This window comes from Manihot esculenta, chromosome 11, assembly GCF_001659605.2.
Source record: "Manihot esculenta cultivar AM560-2 chromosome 11, M.esculenta_v8, whole genome shotgun sequence".
NCBI lineage: Eukaryota > Viridiplantae > Streptophyta > Magnoliopsida > Malpighiales > Euphorbiaceae > Manihot > Manihot esculenta.
In genome coordinates, this window is record NC_035171.2 from 7,311,905 (window position 1) to 7,335,138 (window position 23,234).

General features: G+C 25.5%; 1 protein-coding gene across 1 annotated transcript; it reads left to right on the forward strand.

Moving 5' to 3' along the window:
• Nucleotides 1-238: 238 nt before the first annotated feature.
• Nucleotides 239-11,458, forward strand: LOC110625557 (receptor-like protein 56). The gene is made up of 5 exons (XM_043961401.1): nucleotides 239-761; nucleotides 905-1,060; nucleotides 5,572-5,646; nucleotides 9,122-11,217; nucleotides 11,327-11,458. Exons 1-5 carry the CDS (start codon nucleotides 308-310, stop codon nucleotides 11,456-11,458), a joined length of 2,913 nt encoding a protein of 970 aa, XP_043817336.1. The 5' UTR covers nucleotides 239-307.
• Nucleotides 11,459-23,234: the final 11,776 nt, after the last annotated feature.

The following is a 23,234-nucleotide window of genomic DNA, read 5'->3' on the forward strand; positions in this document are numbered from 1 at the left end:
ATGAATTAATCATCAAAGAAAGTTAATCCCATAGATAAAAAAGAAAAAAAAAGAATAGAGAGTAAGAACTCATTGATCAACTTTAAAAATGAATATGTTATTTTGCTTCAAAGGCTTATTTGATTTATTTTTTAAAATTTATTTAATATTTTTTGAAAAAATTTGATAATTTTATTTATTACACATTAAAAAATTAAAATAGCTTATTAATTTATTTATTGATCTAGACTTTAAAAGTTACCTTTTGTTAAAAAAAAAATCCAATATTTGTGATTAGGGATGTGATGGGAGACTAATAGAGTTATGAATGAATATAAATAAGGGGAAGGAGTGGTGGATGGGAGCATCGCATTTCCAAATGGAGTTGGCTAACATAGCAAAGTGCTTATTGTTGGGTGTTGTGATTCTGTGGATTCAAATCCATGGAAACAAAGGTTGCTTTGAAGAAGAGAGATTGGCTCTCTTAGATTTCAAGGCATTTGTTGGATCAAATGGGTTCGACGCAGACTATCTTTTGCCTTCATGGATTGATGATCCAACTTGCAATTGTTGTAAATGGGAGCGTGTCTTGTGCAACTCAACTACAGGTCACGTGACTGAACTCTCGCTTAACAATACACGACAATATGATATAGAGAGTTTATCATTTTATATTGACGAAAATAGTTGGTATGTAAACTTGTCAATGTTCCAGCAACTGAAACAGCTCAAAACTCTTAATTTATCCTACAATCATTTCGATTGTTCCATTGATGACCAAGGTAATATATTATGCTCTTCTAATTCTATTTTTATTTTCACTTTTCTATTTATTTTCTAAATATAAAAATATTTAAATATAATTTCTACTATTAATAACATGATATGAAAATATCTAGGAATTATTATCTCAAATAACATGCAGGTTGTGAAAGTTTATCAAAACTGAAGAAACTTGAAGTTTTGGATCTTACTTGGAATAGATTCAATAATATCATCTTACCATCACTGGGTGCTCTTATATCACTTAAGAATTTGATTCTTGGCTCCAATAGTATGGAAGGTTCTTTTCCTATACAAGGTATGTTTGATCTTTAAAAATCATTCAATTTTAAAATTCAATTAAACTCACTCAAGCATGCTCTCTGTTTTCAAGTTTTATTTCACATTATTATTATTTTTTTCTGCTCCTACTGTAAGTGCTGTTTTTAATTATATAAACTATAGGTAAACTTTAAATTCCTATAGATGAATTGCCTTTACATTTATAAAATAAATATTTTTTTATAAAAAATTAACTGGAATTGTCAAATGATAGTTCTGCAAAATCAAATTCAAATGTTTTTTAGGCAACTTAGAATTATGGATTTGAACTTCAATGAATTGGCTTCTTGCAAGTGATTAATTAATTAATTGTGACATAAAATAACATACAAATTGTATGGTATACAGGTTTTCTAAAATTAAAGGAGTTGGATTTAAGTGTTAACAAATTCAATAATAGCATTTTATTATCATCTTAAAAATATTAAATTTTATTAAATATTAAAAAATATTTTGAAAAATTTTTTAAAAATAAAATGAAATTAAATTAAATATGGCTATTAATAGTAAATTATATGTTATTATAATGAAAAAAAGGCAATAATTTTAGAACAACTAAAAGAAATATAAATAAAAATTATAAAATGAAAAGAATATATATTACATTTATATTAAAAAAATATTGACATAATTAAAAAATACATATATATTAAAAATACTCTAAAATTTTTTAAATATATTTTCTATGTGTTATCATAAAAATAAAAGTAATTTTGGAATTGCATGACATATATATATTCAGTGATTTTTTGTTAGATTAGAATTAAATAATAAAAAATAAATTATTATGTGAAAAATATTTTTTTTAAAAAAATATACATTATTTTCCAGAAGCTCTAATTTAATATTTTAATAGAATTATTCTTACAAATTGAATGTGTAACTTATATCAAAAAATAATAAAAATATTATATTTAGTATAATCTGGGTTAATATATATTATATTGTTATATTAAGACATATTTAATAAATAATTTGTATATGGTATACAGGCTTTCAAAGATTAGAGGAGTTGGACATTAGTGGTAATAGTTTCAATAATAGCATCTTATTATCATTGGCTACTCTTCCATCACTCAACACTTTGATTCTCAAAGACAGTAGCATGGATGGTTCATTTCCTAATCAAGGTATATTTAATTATTGGAATTGTTTTCTTCAAACTTAAATTTATTTAAATTTTTTATTAAAATTATGAGAAATTTTTTTTATTAATTTTCTATTTATACCATCTTAAAAATATTAAATTTTATTAAATATTAAGAAATATTTAAAAAATAAAATAAAATTAAATATGTCTATAATAATTAATTTATATGTTATTATAGTTTAAAAAATAGACAATAATTTTAAAATAATTAAAAAATATAAATAAAAATTGTGCAACGGAAGAAATATATATTGCATTTATATTTAAAAAATATTGACATAATTAAAAATACATATAATTTGTATATATAAATTATTCAATTCATCTCATGTTACATATGTCTTATTATATTAAGACATATTTAATAAATAATTTGTATATATAAATATTTTAATAGAATTATTCTTAAAAATTTAATGTGTAACCCATAATAAGAAATAATAAAAATATTATATTTATATATTGTATTTTTAAATTAAATAAAATTATAATTAAAAGGCCATTTTGCTGAGAAAATAAAATTTGTAGCTAAGATCATTTTTTATCATTTAAATTACAGTTAATAATAGTTTTGATCATGAAATAATATTTTTGGATATAAGTTATAATAATTTTAATGGCACTCAATCATTTAAAGGTAAATTTTAAATTCCTTATATTTGCATTTATAAATTATTTAATTTTACAAAAAATAAATGGATTTTTTAAATGTTTTTATATATGATTTTACAAAATCAGATAGAAAGTAAAATATTTCTCTTCATTATTTTTAAGATTTATTATATATATTATATATACATAAATTCATATTTTATGTGAAAATAATATAATTGAAATTAAATTTTAAAATAAATAAAATATAAATTATAATTTTATTAAAATATTTTTATTTGAAATAAGTGTCAAGTTACCAAATAATTAAAATTTAATTAAAAAAATATTTTTTTTATAATTGAGAAATATAATATCAAACGATAATATTTTTTTTAACATTATCCATCATCGCTATTTTAAAATTTTTATCAATATACATATATAAAACAATTTAAATTAAAAATATTAAAATCGATAAATCCTTAATTATATAAACTACAGGGAAATTTTAAATTCCTATAGAATAATTATTTTTTACGAAAAATAAGTGGAGTCGTCAAATATTTTTAATAGTTCTGCAAAATCATAGTAACTAAAAAAGTAAAAATTAAAAATAACCGAAAGATAATTATAAACATGTCAAAATAAAACAATATATAAAGTATAATATTTATTATACAATTTGATTTGTAAAGTAATTATTATTTAATTGTCTTTTCATTTGTAAAGTAATTATTTTTATGAAAAATAAGTGGAATTGTCAAATGTTTTCAATAGTTCTGCAAAATTATAATTACTAAAAAATTAAAAATTAAAAATAACTGAAAAATAATTATAAACATATCAAAATAATACAATATATAAGTATAATATTTATTATAATTGAATAATATAATTAAGAAACATAAAAATATATAAAGTAGATACTTAATTATAATTTGCTTAATATATAAAGTATAATATTTATTATACAATTTGATATTTTTTATAAAAATTTAAGATAAGACAATTTACCTATGTCTTAATGTAATAAGACATATTTAATGAATGAATTATATATATAAATATTTTAATAGAATTATTCTTATAAATTGAATGTGTAATTCATATCAAAAAATAATAAAAATATTATATTTAGTATACTCTAGACTAATATATATTATATTTTTAAATTAATTAAAAATTTTATAAAAATATTATATTTAAGAGATAATTAAGATTATTTTTTATTATTTAAATCACAATTAATAATAATATGTCAAGGCATTTATTTTTTTGCAACTAAATTATGTGAGAGTGATTAATTAATTAATTGTGTTATGAAATAATATACAAATTGTATGGCATACAGGCTTTCAAAGATTAGAGGAGTTGGACCTTAGTTGGAATATTTTCAATAATAGTATCTTATCATCATTGGCTGCTATTCCATCACTCAACACTTTGATTCTCTCCGGTAATGGTATGGAAGGTTCATTTCCTAATCAAGGTATATTTGATTATTGGAATTGTTTTCTTAGTTCCTTTTGTTTAAAGTGAAACAAATTAGTTATTAAAATTCATCATAATATTACTATCTCATATTTTATTTTATTTTATTTATTAAAATTATGAGAAATTTCAAAATCTATTAGCTCATTTAGTTAAAGTAATATATAAATTAATTATTATAGTCCTATTTAATTTATCTTATTTTCAATAAATCTCTCAAAATATCTCTTAATATTTAATAAAATTTAATGTATTTAAAATGAATATAATTAAAAAATTAATAAAAAAATTTATATTTTTTAATAGGTGTGAAAAAGCAAATTAAAAAAAAAAATTAAAATGGAGAGTATATTTTTTCTCATTTACAATTTATATATTGAATATAAGCGAGTCTGTAAAATAAAATATATTTTAAATAGAAGTGTCAAAATTTTCATTATTTATTATAAAAAAAATCTTCATCAAATTAATTAATACATTAGTTAATTTGATTTTTTTACTTGTTTGTACAATTTGATAAATTTTTTATTTTTATTTAATTATTAAGAAAATAAACAGTAATCTATTATTTATAATGCGAAGCACGCTATTTTTATATATATAAATTATGAAAATGATGATAAATTATTTAATTCACCTAAACTTACATATGTCTTATTACACTTAATAAATATTTAATGAATAAATCATAAATATGAATATTTATAACTCATATTGGAAAATAATAAAAACGTTATATTTATTACACTCTACACATAATATATATTATATTTTTAAATTAAATAAGAAATTTAATAAAAATGCCATTTTATTGATAAAATAAAATTTGAGAGATAATTAAAATTATTTTTTATCATTTAAATTATAGTTAATAATAAATTTAAATAAATATCACTGAAAATAATATAAGAAATTTCTATATATATAATATTTATTAGGATTTAATATATAAATAAGAAATATATATATGTATGAAAATCAAAACTATTAGATTAAATTATAATTTTGATAAAAAATGCGGAATATTTTACAGGTTTTGAAAGATTAGAGAAGTTAGACATTAGTTGGAATAGATTCAATAAAAGCATATTATCATTATTGGGAGCCTTTACAACACTCAACACTTTAATTCTTACTCACATGTATGACGCAATGGATGGTTCATTCCCTATCCAAGGTATGTTTGATTAATCTTGGATTTGTTTTTCTTACATTCATTATATTACAATTCATTCTACTACAATATTCTGCAGAATTAAAAAATTTGAAGAATTTAACATTCTTGGATATAAGTGATAACAATTTCAATGGCGCCCTATTATTTAAAGGTAAATTTTAAATCTCTTATCTTTGTATTTATAAATTGATTTCTTTTAAAAAAATTAAATAAATTTCTCAAATGTTTTTATATATGATTTTACAAAACTATGCTTAAACTAAAACATTTCTCTTCGTTATTATATATATTATGTATATACATAAATTCATATTTTGTATTAAAATAATATAATTAAAATCAAATTTTAAGATAAATAAAATGTAAATCATAATTTTATTAAAATATTTTTAAATAAAATAAGTGTTTAGCTAATAACTAAAATTTATACTTAAAAAGAAAAGTATTTTTTTATATATATAATTGAGAAATATAATTTCTAGTGATATTTTTTTTTGAATATTGTTCATCATCACTATTAATCTATACGTTAAAATTTCAAATTAATATAAATATATAAAGCAGACTAAATTAAAAATATTAAAATCGATAAATATTTATTATTTATTATGTGAATTAAAAAAATATACATAATTAAAAATTACATAAAATTTTAAATATATTTTCAAAGTTTTTTCTTACTATTATTGGGTGCTTTTATATCACTTAAGACTTTGACTCTTGGCTACAATAGTATGAAAGATTTTTTCCTATAAAAGGTATGTTTGATCTTTAAAATCCAATTAAACTCACTCAACCATACTCTCTGTTTTCAAGTTTTATTTTCTATTATTTTTTTAAAAATATATTTTTTTGCTACTCCCATTATAAGTGCTATTTTTAATTATATAAACTATGGGTAAACTTGAAATGAAATTGTCAAATGTTTTTGATAGTTCTACAAAATATATATATATATATAAAAGTTATTTTCATATACTTTCTATTCTTTTTGGTTTATTTTTTTCAGCTATTTATCCCGAATTTATTGATTGATAAAAAATCCAACATTTACATTTTAATTCAATTCTTTTAATTTAATTAATCTGATATAGTATAATTTTAATTAATCTTGTAAATTTTTAAATTTGATAATCTATGTGATAATTTGATAATTTGCTATGCGAGTTTTAAAAGTTTTAAATATATTTTCAATGTTTTATCAAGTAACCTTGGAATTGTATGATATAATAATGATTTTATTTTTTAAATTAAATTTAAATAATGAAAAATAAATTTTTTTTTGAAAACATTTTAAAAAATATAAATTATTTTCATAAACAAACGAAGTTTTATTTTAATAATTATTTATTTATTTTAAATTTTAATATTTTTTATTTATTTGCACAAAATAAATAATGCAAAATAGGGTAATTTTTTTATTTAAAGTATGAAAATTTAAGACACATCATTCAATTCATCTCATTTTATATATACCTTATTATATTAAGATATATTTAATAAATAAATTATATATATATATATATTTTAATAAAATTATTCTTATAAATTTAATGTCCAACTCATATAAAAAATTAATAAAAATATTATATTGATTACACTCTAGCCATAATTTTTGCAATTTAATTATGTGAAAGTTATTAATTAATTAATTGTATTATGAAATAACATACAAGTTGTATGGTATACAGATTTTCAAAGATTAGAGGAGTTGGATTTAAGTGGTAACAGATTCAATAATAGCATCTTATCGTCATTGGCTGCTCTTCCATCGCTCAATACTTTGATTCTCGATAACAATGACATGGAAGGTCCATTTCCTAATCAAGGTATATTTGATTTTTGAAATTATTTTCTTCACATTTAAGTTTAATATATGACCTAATTAATAACTATTATTACTTCCTTTATTTAAAGTGAAACAAATTAATTATTAAAATTCATCATAATATTACTATCTCATATTTTATTTGATTTTATTTTATTTATTAAAATCATGAGAAATTTCAAAAACTATTAGCTCCTTTAGTTTAAAGTAAAACAAATTAGCCATTAAAGTTTGATTTTATTAATAAATGATAATTTCATCTTATTCTCAATTTTTTAAAATTATTCTTAAAATTTTATTTAATAAAATAAAACCACTTTTATATTTAAATAAATACTTCATTTGTCTTTGTTACATATATTAAGAAAAACAATTTTTTATATTAACTTTTCAAATTATATTCATCTTAAAAATATTAAATATTAAAATTTATTTTGAAATTTTTTTAAAAATAACATAAAATTAAATAGAATATAATAGTCAATTTATATATTATATTTATATTTAAAATATATACATATAATATGTCTAAATATAATAAATATAATTTTAATTACTATTCTAATTTTTAAGAATTTTTTTTAAAATGTTTATGTTGTATATTATAAATACTCCATTCTTCTTATAATTTTTATCAATTTTTTTTAACTATCTCAAAATAATTATTTTTTTAGACTATAGTAATATATAAATTAATTATTATAATTTTATTTAATTTTATCTTATTTTCAATAAATCTCTCAAAATATCTTTTAATATTTAATAAAATCTAATGTATTTAAAATGGATATAATTAAAAAGTTAATAAAAAATTATATTTTTTTAATATGCGTGAAAAAGTAAATTAAAAAAATTATAAAACAGAGTATATTTTTTTCTCATTTACAATTTATATACCTATTGATTTTTTTTACTTGTTTGTACACTTTGATAAATTTTTTATTTTTATTTAATTTTTAATAAAATAAGCAGTAATTTATTGTTTATAATGCGGAGCACACTATAAAAATATATTAGAATTAAATAATAAAAAATGTAAAAAATATTTTTTAAAAAATACAAATTATTTTCCAGAAACTCTAATTGGATAATTTTTTGCTCCTACAATTTTTGTCTATTTTTGTTTTCACACTTATTAAGAAAAAATAGTATTTTTATAAACTTTTCAATTATACACCTCTTAAATATATTAAATTTTATTAAATATTAAAAAATATTTTCAGAACTTTTTTATTAGGATAATATATATATATGTACTACAATCAAAACTATTAGATTAAATGTGAAATATTTTGCAGGTTTTAAAAGATTGAAAAAGTTAGACATTAGTGAGAATGGATTCAATAAAAGCATATTATCATCATTGGGAGCTCTTACATCACTCAACACTTTAATTCTTAGTAGCTCGTTTGATTCGATGGATAGTTCATTCCCCATCCAAGGTATGTTTGATTAATCTTGAATTTGTTTTTCTTAACTGGGCTGTTATAGTCTATTATAAATTTGATATGACTTTTGTTAATATTAACATTTAAATAATAATAATATTAATATTAAAATATATTATATACAATTTTTAATAAAAATATTATATTATTTTATATATAGTTATTAATTATATAATTTTAATTAAAAGGTGCATGTGTATTTAATATATAAAAATATCTTATATGATTAATATATAATTCACTCACATAATTAAAAATTATAATAAATATTATTCTTTTACTAATATTACTTATAAAACTCGAGATTTATTAGAATAATTATGTTTAAAATAAATATTTTTCTATCTTAGGATTATGCGGACTGAAAAGTTTGGTTGAGTTGGATCTCCAAGGAAATCAATTTTCTGGCCCTCTTCCAGAATGTATTGGCAATTTGACCAACCTCCAATTTCTTGATCTATCATTCAATCAGTTGAGTGGCAACATTCAATCTATTGTTTCTGAACTCACCTCCCTCAAGTATTTGCTTCTTTCTGGCAATGAGTTTGAAGGCTCATTCTCATTTAGCGCTTTGGCCAACCACTCAAAACTTGAAGCATTTATGCTCTCTCCTGGAAATAGCAGGCTAGAAGTGGAAACAGAAAATCCAACATGGTTTCCTGCATTTCAACTCAAGTACATTCGATTATCAAATTGCAGCTTAAACGTGAGAACTAGAGCTATTCCTAGCTTTCTTCATTACCAGTATGACATACGCTTTATTGATCTTTCTCATAATACGTTGGTTGGAACGTTCCCCACTTGGATCTTACAAAATAATTCCAAGTTAGTAGTTATGAATTTGGGAAACAACTCATTCACAGGAACATTTCAGCTGCCCAATTTCAAGCATGATCTGGTTCAGTTAGATATTTCGAGCAATAATCTCACTGGTATGCTGCCGAAGGAGTTTGGATTGGTCCTCCCAAGACTAGTATATATAAACATGTCGAGGAATAATTTCGGTGGTAATGTTCCTTCTTCAATCAGTGAGACGCCAGCACTATCTATTTTGGATTTATCCCATAATAATTTCTCAGGAGAGTTGCCAGGAAGTCTGTTTGCAAATTGTACCATGTATTGTGCACTGTTTCTATCAAACAACAATTTTCAAGGTAACGTTTTTCCTCAGGATATGGACTTGAGAAGCATGACGGTATTGGATATGAAAAACAACAACTTCAGTGCGATGGTAGATGCAGACTTGTTGAATAGCCGCAGCCTATCAAGTCTCAATTTTTTTGACATATCCAATAACAAAGTATCCGGTCCAATTCCCAGACTTCTATGTAATCTGACCTATCTTGTCTTTTTAGATCTCTCAAAAAATAGGTTGTATGGATCTATGCCTTCCTGCTTCGATTCTTCATTATTGCGCTTTCTGTTTTTACAAAAGAACAATCTAAGTGGACCCATACCCCATGAGCTTCTCAGAAGTCCTAATTTATGGGCACTTGATCTGAGGGATAACAATTTTTCTGGAAATATTCCATCTTGGATCGGTCAGTTCTCTGAATTGCAAGTGCTTTTATTGGGAGGGAATGCATTACACGGCCGTATTCCTAATCAGTTGTGTGAATTAAGAAATGCGAATATAATGGATCTTTCACGCAACTTACTTTTTGGTTCCGTACCTTCATGCTTTAGTAACATTTCTTTTGGCAATAATATATCATTTGGGACGATGGAAGTAGTTGATTTTCCGAATTTTGTGATTATCTATTTGAATAATCCCGATCTTAATCTCCATTTGCCATGGGTAGAATGGGATTATTCAGAACTTGTGGAAGTGGAATTTGCAACGAAATATAGATACAACTCCTACAAGGGTGATATTATCAACTCAATGGCAGGAATAGATCTATCATGCAATGAGTTAAGTGGCAGCATTCCTCAAGAAATTGGAGACCTGCATGAAATTCGATCATTGAATTTGTCTCACAATCATATAACAGGATCTATACCAGTCAGTTTTTCAAATCTAAGGAGTTTAGAGAGCTTAGATCTTGGCAACAATAATTTGAGTGGTGAAATCCCCAGTGAACTAGTTGCGCTGACCTTTTTGGGAACTTTCAATGTTTCATACAACAATTTATCAGGTAGAGTTCCTAATGGAGCGCAATTTGGAACTTTCGATGAAAACAATTACAGAGGTAATCCTGGTCTCTGTGGAGAACGCATTCATAAGAGCTGCAAAAGTGATGAAGCTCCACAAACACCGCCACCATCTGCTGATGTAGAAGAGGAAGATGAAGGGGTTATTGATATGGTGTGGTTCTATTGGAGTTTCAGTGGAGCCTATGTCACAATCCTATTGGTGTTGACAGCAATCCTCCGCATCAACAAGCATTGGCGCATGTTGTGGTTTTATTATGTTGACGTTTGTATTTATTCAATTTCCATTTGGGTTTGTCAGAACTGATTTCAAGCAATAGTCTGACGGAAAGACACATTGTAAGACAATATATATAAATTTGGTTTTAATGTTGATGTTGCCCTTATTTTGCTTCTGGAAGAATTTGGATTCTAAGGATGATGGGGAGATTTTAAAGCGACTTGCGATTTTGGGTACTAGTCTAATAGTAGTGGACGTGAATAAGGGTTTGGAGCCAACGATTTGCTTGAATTTCAATATCTCGATGCAATGAAGCATTGTAACATGAATGAATTTCAGCTTGGGACGCATTTTATTTGGCTATTTTTTAAATGTTAAATACTATTAGATAGATTATTTTTTTATTGACATTGGAAGCACATCATATTACGACAAGATAACATTTCACTTTTTAATAAATTTTTCACTTATTTGATGTTTATATATGAAAAAATCTCCCAATTAATTATCTTCATTAGTAACATAGCAACAACTGCTTTGTCTTTCGGATGGATTCTTATATTTTTACTCCCTATTGCTCTTCAACTATGTTTTATTTATTATTATTATTATAATGGCAACCAAGATTTAAGAAATGCCATGGGTCATCTAGCCTCAACGTCCTAAGCCAATCTTTTCCATTTCTTGCTCTTCTATTTTTCCTTTTCAAAGTCCATCCGTATATAGTTAAGTTGAAATTAGATCACTTAATTAAGCGATGAAAATCAATTAATAATTTTTAGCTTAAATTAGATTTGAAATTTTAAGATGATAGACCTAAACCCTTTCTCTCTTAACTTTTTATTAAAACTATTGAAATTAGCAATATAATCTCTCAAAATTTAATATACTTTTATCTGTTAATTTTAAAAAATAATAAAAATTATATAATTTTAAACTGAATCAAAATTAAACAGAAATCATTAAAAATTAATCTTCAATTGGTTTAAGATATAAATTCATTGTCAAAATAAGTTAGCCCATAAATAAAAAATTTAAATAAAAAATAAGGATTTATGGATCAACTTTAAAAATTTGAATACAATATTTTACTTCAAAGGCTTATTAAATTTATTTCTTTAAACTTATTTTATATTTTTTAAATTTAAAAGCCTTATTTGTATCTAAAAAATTAAAAATTCTATTTGTCTATTGACTAAGCTTTAAGGGTTTAAAAAAACTTTATGCTAAAAAAAATAATTAAACCAATTATTTATTGTGATGGATGTGATGGTAGACTAATGAATATAAATAAGGAGAGGAGTTGTAGAATTGTATTTTAGTAGATAAGGCTTCCTTATTGGAAAGATTTCCTTCTTGTTTCCTATAACGAGTCTCTCTCTCTGCGATGGAGTCTTTCGCAAATCTAACCCTAGACGACGATGATACACAGCTCCAACCGGACGATAATGATTTTGTTGCTTCGATTGAAAATTCAACGTTTACTCTTATAGGTAAGCTTATGACAGATCGCCAAATAAATTTCAATGATTTGAAGGCCACGCTATCCAATCTATGGCGTCTTGGGGAAGGGGTGTTTTTCAAAGAATTGGAGCTGAAACTCTACTGGATTCAATTTTTCAACCATATCGACCTGCAACATATAATTGATAGAGCTCCTTGGTCATTTAGTAATCACCTGTTGGTGACTCATCTTCTTCAGTTAGGTGAAATCCCGATGGAAGTTTCTTGGGCTTTTTGCTTTTTTAAGTTAAAAAAAAAAAAAAAATTCTCAAATTCTGGTCTGAGAAAAATTTTTTTCCGAATCAGAATGAAATTTGACTCTACCGCACTTTAAAAGTGCGGTAAAGCTTACCGCACTTTAAAAGTGCGGTAAGAAAGAATAATTAAAAAAAAATTATTTAAATACATTACCGCGCCTCAAAGGCGCGGTAATGCACGAGTGCGGCTCAATCAACGTAAAAATATAAATTTAATTTTTATTTAATTAATTTTATTTATTTAATTATATATTAAATTTATAAAATATAATTATATTAATATTAATTAATAAAATTTTATTTAATTAATTATTATATATTATTAATTTAATTAATTATATATTAAATTTATAAATTATAGTTATAAAAATTATATTAATATTAATTAATTTTTATTTAATTAATTATTATATTATATTTTATTAATTTAATTAACTTTATATTAAATTTATAAAATATAGTTATAAAAATTATATTAATATTAATATTAATTAATTTAAATTATTTATAATATAATATTATATTTATCATTTTACTATTTTATTTTATTGATTTATATAATTTAATTAATACTAGAATATATATAAATGTATTAATATAGTATTTACGTACTTAATCTGATAGTATATATATTTAAATAAATTTAAAAAATTAGAGGTCTTATATTTTACTCAATTCTCAATTTTTAATTCAAAAAAATATATTAATTAATGTCAATGATATATATAATTTATTTTATTAATCATATTTATCAACGTAGACAATTTAAAAAATTAAATAAAAAAATTTATCTAAATATTTAGAAACAGTAATATAATAAAAATAAATTAATATATATACAAATAATAAGATCAAAAAATAATATTAAAGATGAACAAATATTCTCTTATATTATATAGATATTTCCTTTTTTTTATTTATAAAATATTTTGATATGAAAAAATATGAAATAAAATAAATTTTAATTTTTTATAATTTTATAATTTATAAATATTTATAAATTAACTGTAATAAAAATAATAAAATAAAATAATAAATATGAAAATATAATATTTTATTATAAATAAATTAAAATAATTAATATTTATAATAATATTAATATAATTTTTATAATTATATTTTATAAATTTAATATATAATTAAATAAATAAAATTAATTAAATAAAAATTAAATTTATATTTTTACGTTTGATTGAGTGCGGCAAATTACCGCGCCTTTGAGGTGCGGTAATGTATTTAAATAATTTTTTTTTAATTATTCTTTCTTACCGTATTTTTGAAGTGCAGTAAGCTCTACCGCACGTTTAAAGTGCAGTAGAGTCAAATTTCACTCTGATCCGAAAAATTTTTTTTCTCGGACCAGGATTTGAGAAATTTTTTTTTTTTTTTAATTTGAAAAAGCAAAAAGCCCAAGTTTCTTTGTCTTCAGCTCTCTTTTGGATCCAAATTCACAATCTGCCATCTGGTTACATTACATCTTTAACGGTGCAATTATTGGGCCATTTTATGGGTCGGTATGTGGATTATGATCCAACTGTTGACTGTTGTTGGTGGAAGCTGGCGGAGCACCATGTTGGTCAGTGTCGCAATCGATGCGCGGTTACCACTTAAGAGTTCAAAGCATGTGGTCATACATGGCAATCAATCCTTTATTATGCACTTCAAATACGAAAAGCTGCCAATCTTCTGCTTTCTGTGTGGTCTGGGCCACAATGAAAAATTCTATAATAGGTTGTTTGATGAAGTCAATCTCACTAGCCGAAACGATGATTTAAATAAAATAAAAATTTAGTTTACATGACATTCCCTTACAAATTTAAAAGTCGAACTTTTGGAAGCACTTTTGCACTTTTGATAGCGGCTGCCTCAAATGCAAGTTCAACAACCAAACTGGTATATGGCTGAATAGCAAAACTCAATTCTGCGGCTGCTAATCAACCCCCACACTTAAACATGGGCTTAAATTTGACAATTTAGCAATCACATAATCCTTATAGACCCGAAAACAAGCTAAAAATATTAAAAAACATAATATGCAACAATTTACATAGATTTGCTCATAAATTTAAAACTCACCTCAAGAAAAACATAAAAACTTTTACATGCAAAAATTGAGTCACTCTTAAACAACATGAAAATGTTCTAAACAAACATATTTCAACTACAAAACACTTGCATGAAAGATTTTAAACTTATTCATCTCTTAGGCCGCTAAGATTTTCAAGAGATCAACTTGGATCTTTGGGTTAAAATCTTGCAACTTTGTAGAGATAAAGATCTCAATCTTCAGAAATACAATAGGACGAATCAATACTCTTGAGAATATTGATCTTTTAATTTAGAAGTGAAGGAGAAATTAAAAGGAAATTGACAGAGGTTATATAAGGCCTGAAAATGGAGGAGTTTCCTTCATTTTTTCAGGTTTGAAAGTCTTATACAAGTAAGTTTGCCGGCTAATACTCGGGGCCAAATCTTGGAAGTTCATGACTGAACATTAAGACTTCTTGATTTTTTTTTTTTTTTTTCAAAATTTATTTTTAAAATACTTAAAATTATTTTATAAAAAAATCATTTTATCATTTTCTAAAATTTACGATCTCGACATTCTAAATTCCAATAAAAATTTTATCAAAAGCTTGGAATTTGAGTACTGGGGTTTAGCTAAGTGTTATGGAAATGGATTAATTTGAGATTGAATTAAGATAATTAGTGTACCTAAATTATTCGTAAAACTAGAAAACTTATAATTATAAAACATATTAGTTTTTTAATATAATTAACAATAAAAATTCATAAAATTAAGAAAAAAATCTTATAAATTTTAATTTCAGAGGAAATAATAATAAAAAATCTAAACCTTAAAGAAAATTACAATTTCACCCTAAACTATTAAAATTATTAATTAAAATTTAAACTTTTAAGTTATTATCAATTCTAATATCAAATTTATTTACATTTACATATGCGTGTTAAATGACGTGGTAATTTTATTAATATTTAATGACATAAGTAGCAATATGTACATTTAAAAAAAATATAAAGTTTAGGATTTAATTAATAATAAATTTAATAATGGATAAAATTGTAAAAATTTAAAATGATAGGATTTTTTATGATAACTCTTAAGAAAATGATAATTTCGTCTAAAAATTTATTGTTTATTAAAATAGGGATTGAATGACCACTATGCTCTTAATCTTATTTTCAATTTTTCAAAATTGTTCCTGAAATTTTAGTTAATAAAATGGAGCGGTTTTGTATTTTAATAAATAAATTAAATATTATATTTAAAAATATAGATATATGTTATGTTTAAATACAAAAAATATAATTTTTTACGAATATGTTTCTTTATGTGTCATATTCTAAATTTTAAGGATTTTTTTGACATATTTATATAGTATATTGTAAATATATTGTTTTCCACGTTTATAATTTGTAAACCAATTGAGTATGTGCAAATCCATTAAATAAAATATATTTTAAATAGGAGTGTTAAAGATATTTTTATTATCGTTCTTATTAAATAAGTCTCTACATTATAAAAGAAGTATGCTTAAAGGATAATTTTTCTCCATGCTATTCTCTAATGGATTCAGTATCAATTTGGAGTCCACACTGACTTCTGCCCGTCGAAACCCATGGTTCCAAACACATTATAAACTGTGAATTAGACCATGTAATTTAGTCGTATGACATTGCACACACCCAATCTCATGGTATAATCCATCAACCAATTATACATACTATTTTGTATCACTCCACTTACATTCTTATTTTCTAAATTCCTATTATTTAAAAAAAACGAGTAAACTAGCAGACTATTTAACTAATTTAATTATTTTTTCAACAAATAAATATTACCCCGTTCAGGGTCTTTCTAGAGAAGTCATTGAATTTTTTGCATTAGAATAGAAAATGTATTAGATGGCCTACAGTGATGTCTGTAAGTCAATAAATTGATCTTATTGTATAATCTATATATATATATATATATATTCTTACGACTTTTTATTAGTTAATTCAATATTTTTTATTTACACAATTTGCTATTTTTTAATAGAAAATTAGAAATATAAAGACTGAAATCTGGATGTACAAAGTAAATATATATTTTTAAAAATCTGGAGCAAGATAAGTCAGGCGATAATTTTATTTATTTATTTACACAATTTTATAATTATTTTGTTTTTATCAAATTTTTTAAGAAAATAGATATTAATTTATTTTTTATAATGCAAAGCACGCTAATTTCTTTTATATAAATTATGAAAAATTATTTAATTCATCAAACTTACATGTCTTATTACACTTCACATATGTAATGAATAAATTATAAATATAAATATTTAATAAAACATTATATTTATTATACTCTAAACATAAAATATATTGTATTTTAAATAAAAAATTATTATTTAACAAAATAATTGACAGTATTTTGATCATTTAACTTACAATAAATAATAAATTTGAACAAAGTGATCATTATATTTACTTGATCTATTAATTAGATAGTCTTTAATACATAGAAGAAGTTCCTACAAAATTAAAAATAACTGAAAATAATTATAAAAAATTTTAATTAGGATAAATTATATTTTTAATTTTTAAAATTTTATAAAACAATATAATTTAATTTATATATTTCTAAAATTAATTATAAAGTTTATTTTATAATAAAATATTCTGTTTAGATATTAAAAAATAACAAGGGATGGAGCCAGCCCCATTGATAAGGGGGCCAAGCTAGGCTGGCCAATGGTATTGTTGGAGACATCAATTTTCTTATGTTTTATGGGTTTAAAAATATATTAAACCAATAATAAAATGCAAGACCAAACATATAATATTTCAAAGTCTATTTATTCAAGCAATTCAGGGAACTTTTTAACATTGGAGACATTTTTCCTTTTTGGAATTGTGGGCTTTGGTCCCCTAAGCCCTTGAAGGGCTGAATGTAACTTATCTGATTATTTAAATCATCCTAATGCAACAATAGAATTTTCAAATTTCAAACTGATCAAATGGACTAAAAGTAAACCGAAAAAATTATAGACTATAGAATGCTTTTTAATTGTCTAGAATTAAAAAATGGAAAAATTTTGAAGATACTAGATATGAGTTGGAATCAATTCAACGGCTCTCTTTTAATTTTGTGATAATCATTTGCAGATAGAAGATGTTAATGTTAGTAATCCTTTTCTTTGTGATAATCATTTGCAGATAAAAGATATTAATGCTAGTAATCCTTTTCTTTGTGATAACATATAAAATATAACACTCTCTATAATCGGAACATGTGTTCACGGTCGAATCAGATTTTAGCAATTGTAAAAAATTGACTTTGATAAGAGCCAGATAAAATTATTAAATCCCTATTATTAGATCACTTAAAGATATCACATTTGAAGAGTGAGGAGATGATTCGGGTGAAATATAATTGCTCCCACTCGAAGAGAAGAGGAAAAGAATTGCAAAATATCTGTGACCCCATCTTAAATCTAAACCCCTACTAAAGTCCCCTCGGGCCCAACAGCAAAATTATCCATCCAATGCTCAATTGAATCTTTGTGACTGATGAAAATAGATAGGCAGATCCGACCATAAAAACTCAAAAAACATTGTTGGCTTTAACAACTTTGAAAAAGGCCCTGAACAGGCCTAAAGAATGAAGGAAATCCCATCCGTGGCAAATTGCCTCAAAGTCGCTCATGAACAAAATAGAATTTGGAATCAAAATCCCATGAGTAACTTTGAAAAATTAAAGACAGAATGAAAAAATTTCGAAAAGAGGAAAGAAAGCCCATAGTCTACCTACTTCAAATAAAAGACAAGTTTTCTCCCGGTTTGGGCTTCCACCAAATCAAGAGCAGAAGGAAAGAAAAACAGAGCAATTTGCTCATTACAGTGTGGAGTCTGGATGTAATAAGCCTCTGTGGAAAGAAGAGATCAAAGAAAGGTCTCAGAAACAAAAGACGAGATCGAGGAAAGATCTTAGAAAGAAAAGAAGGGGTGACCCTAGAGACTACTTTCTCTCGTTAGAGAAACGGTATGGGAGCCATGACAGAGAGGACGCATATCTTTGGGATGGAAACTCGGAAAGAGAAGGAAAGAGATGAGAGCAGCTTTTAGGCAGGAGTTGAAGCAAGAACAAGATAGCAAAAGTAAGGGAAAGGGAGAAAGTCTCCAATTTATACCCCAAACTAGCATTAATACACATTTAAGACGATGCATCTCGGCATCCTAAACGACAGTAGCAATAAACGTGCTCCATAATCATTGCACTCACTTATTATGCATGCCTATGGTGTCTCTTCATAACCCGCAAAATAAAACAGGGCTTAAAGTTGGCAATGAACAGATGAAATAGATTCATTTCTTTAACCATCATAAATAATTCTCGAAGAAGCAAAGCTAAATGATATCTGATAATATATAAAATATAAGACCCTTCTATGATTGGGACACGTGTCCAGGTCCAACCAGGCCTTGGTAATCGAAAAAGACCGACTTCAATAAGGATTCGGTAAGTCGAGCATGACCTGATCCGACCTGGAGGTAAATATAAATCTTCAGCGTGATGGTCAGCTTCACTGATCCTCATCGAGGTAATAAATGTGCGTGTTGTCAATTAAGCTAATATGACGTGAACGAATGAACATTTATTAGCGGACTGTCTACTATTAATGAGTAGCCTGACATACCTGCTAAAGGGCATTCCTGTTTGATCCGATGGGATGTGGCGTGGGGACTGTCAGAATGAATCAGGGTATATATACCCTTAAACCAACACAAATTTGACATTCTGAACCTCCCAGAGAGCTTTATACCTTCTCTATTTTCTGGAATCTTAACCAACTCGAACCAAAGTACACAAATCTATTAACTCTCTAACCACCAATCCTGATCCATTAATTTCCCCAATCAACCTAACTTTTGCTCATATATCCGCTGTTGGATATTTTATTTCAAAAGAATCATAAATAATTTAAAATATTTTGAAATAAGTTACAGATTTTAAGTTGGTTAAAAATATTTTTCCACTTTAAGTTATCTTAATCTTTATCCTAACTGAACCATATCTTTAGCTGATATTGTGGATATCTTAATCTTTATCTTAACTGAACCATATTTTTAGCTGATATTATGGATTTGAATGACGTTAAACACTATAAATAGCAGTGCATTTACGTTATTCAGGATCACACAAAAAATAAATACTTCTCTTTCTCTCTACTGCTTCTTCTCTATTTTTCTGGATAATTAATAATTACTGCTGTTCTTGCTCCTGGGTTACTTGTAATTCAGAAGGCTTGTTGAATCCTGGAGGATACTCAACCATAGGCGAATTATCCTTAAGGACAGTGATTATTATCACACCTGAAGCAAATATTCTGCTCATCTTTCATTTAATTTCTATATCTTTTTCTACCACATTCAACAATCTTAAGGATAATGGCTGAAATTACTTCTCCTAACAATACTTCCATTACTGGACCTATTGATCCTTCTGCCACTCGCATTCCAAGTGGTGTTCCTATTGCTATGATGCAACCTGCCATGACAATGTCCAAGCCATTCCCATATGTCTCCAAAATTGAACAGCTCAATGGTGACAATTTCAAACGCTGGCAGGAACGTGTATTTTCAGTTCTTGATATGCATGGAGTTGCTTTTGCTCTCACTGATGCTAAACCTGCAGAAACTTCCAACAAACAATGGGAATTATGGGTTCATGCTAATAAGGTATGTAGGTACACTATTATTAGCACGTTATCTAACAATCTCTTTGATATTTATTGCTCTTATAAAGAAGCAAAACAAATATGGGAGTCCATAATTGCCAAATATACTGCTGAGGATGTTGGCAAACAAAAATTTACTATTGGCAAATTTTACAAATGGGAGATGGTGGATGATAAAGATATAAAGGCACAAATCAATGAATACCACAAATTGATTGAGGACCTGAAATCAGAAAATATAACACTTCAAGAGGAGCTTGTTGCTGGTTTGCTAATTGAAAAATTACCGACTTCGTGGAGCGACTACAAGCAACAACTCAAGCATAAACATAAGCAGCTGTCCCTTTCTGAGCTTATCACTCATATCATCATAGAAGATACAAACAAGAAAGAGATCAAGAAAGCTAAAGGAAAAGATATCGCTGCCAACGCCAACTTAATCCAAGACAAGCCACACTACCAAAACAAAAGGTATGAAAAGAAATATGATTATAAACCAAAAATTAATAATCCTACTTTTAAGAAAAAAGGTAGTTATTTTGTGTGTGGCAAGCCAGGCCATCATGCACCTCAATGCAGGAAAAGAATGGGGAGAAATGACAATCCTGCTAAACCAAAGGCAAATTTAGTGGAAGCAGATGACATAATTGCTGCGGTCATTTCTCAAGCCAATCTTGTAGCTAATGTGAATGAATGGGTCATAGACTCAGGTGCTACGAGGCACATTTGTGCAAATAGAAGTGCTTTTTCATCCTACACTCAAGCTAGTGCAGGAGAATATTATGTGTTTCTTGGTGACTCAAGGACTACACAAGTTCTTGGAAAAGGCAAAGTGCTTCTTCGTCTCACATCTGGCAAATTTTTGAAACTGAATGAGGTGCTATATGTCCCTGAAATTCGAACTAATCTGATTAATGTGTTTGTAGGTGATAAGCGGTTGTCGAAGCCGTCAAAAATAAATCTATTAAACAATCAACAATAAACTTGTAGATAGTGGCAATAGGGTCGAACCACAGGGAATTGACACCAATGATTTTCCTAATAATGACTAGGTCAAGTAAATAACAAGTAATTAAAAGAGGGGGGTTTGATTTGATGAGTTAAAACTAAATAGCAAAAGAAAGCAATAATGTAAAGATGAGTAAATCAATAAGAGAGAAGCTTCTAGTTGAAGTATGGATCTATTTCAGATTGTTTAGAATTGATCATTGATTCTTTAACACTCCTATTTATTCCAATAAATTAGTTTAGGATGTGGAAGACGCTTCTCACAATCCAAATTCCTCCTTAGTTCTAGTTTGATTAGGAAACGTTCGCTAATCAAACACTAGTTAACAAGTTGCCAAGGAACGTCCTTGGGGCCTTTGGCATCGAACAACTGTTAACTGCATTAAGACTTAGAGAAACCTAATTCTATCCTTGCCAACCGCGTGGTCAAGTTTAGATCATGCAACTTGATTAAATGTGAGTTTAAATATTCTAAGCAATTACGGACCTAAATTATTTAAACAATTGTTACTCAAGCAATTAAAAGCAATGGGCCCTTATTGATTCTAAAAGTAAAGCAACAATTATAGAAAGATCAAATTGCATAAATATTGGAAATAAATAGAAGTTTAACAATGGAGATTTAAATCTCCCAATTCATCACAAAATCTGAAATTCACCAACTTCAACTAGAAAAAGAATGAATTTAGCCACTCATGGTGACTAAAATACATAAAAGATGAAAAGAAAAGAAAGAAGAGCAGCTGCAGAGTTTCTGGCGAGGGAGAAGATGCTCCCTTCCTGATCAGAAGGTGATCCTTTTATAGCTGAAGAATTCTATCTATCTAGGGTTTTGAAATCCCTTTTTGATTTGGTGTTTGACTCCTCTTTTGATGTTGAATTTAATTGCAATTGGAATTCCTTGGATGAGAAACTCTTTCGTGGCTCTTGGTTTTATGTTGGCAGTGATTGGGTTGGATTTGGACTTCTAAAAATTCGGATTTCTGTTTTCTGCCCAATTTTCCGCTCTGCTGTCAGTTTCTGCTGTCAAAGTGATTTGCCCGGTGATTTGAGTATTTTGGGCAAATCACTGACCCAATCACTTTTCTGTAAGTCAGTCCAGTTTTTTGCTCTCTGTCTTTTGCGAGTGATTTGGCCAGTGTCTTCGAGTGTCTTGGGCAAATCACTTGCCCATATCACTTCTGCCTGTTGCCTCCAGGTTTCTGCTGTCAAAGTGATTTGCCCGGTGATTTGAGTGTTTTGGGCAAATCACTGACCCAATCACTTTTCTGTCAATTTTCTGCACTTTTTCTCCAATTTTCCAATTTCTTCCTTTTCTGTAAAAACAAGATAAAAACTATAAATTAAACTAAAAAATGTGTAAATAAACAATAATAATTATGATAAAAATGTGGCTAAATTATGCTTGATCAGTAGGTAAGGGATATTGTAATAATGGACTGTTTGTATTGAATGTTTCCAAGATTGTTAATGATGAAAATATTGATTCTTTTGCTTACTTGGTTGATTCTTTTAAATTATGGCATGATAGGATGGGTCATGTAAGTTTACCTTATATTAAGAAGATGCATGG

Coding starts and splice junctions, on each gene's coding strand:
- LOC110625557 (XM_043961401.1), top strand. CDS start 308: ATGAATATAAATAAGGGGAAGGAGTGGTGGATGGGAGCATCGCATTTC. Junction 762..904: donor TTGTTCCATTGATGACCAAG/GTAATATATTAT, acceptor AATAACATGCAG/GTTGTGAAAGTTTATCAAAA. Junction 5,647..9,121: donor TGGCGCCCTATTATTTAAAG/GTAAATTTTAAA, acceptor TTTCTATCTTAG/GATTATGCGGACTGAAAAGT.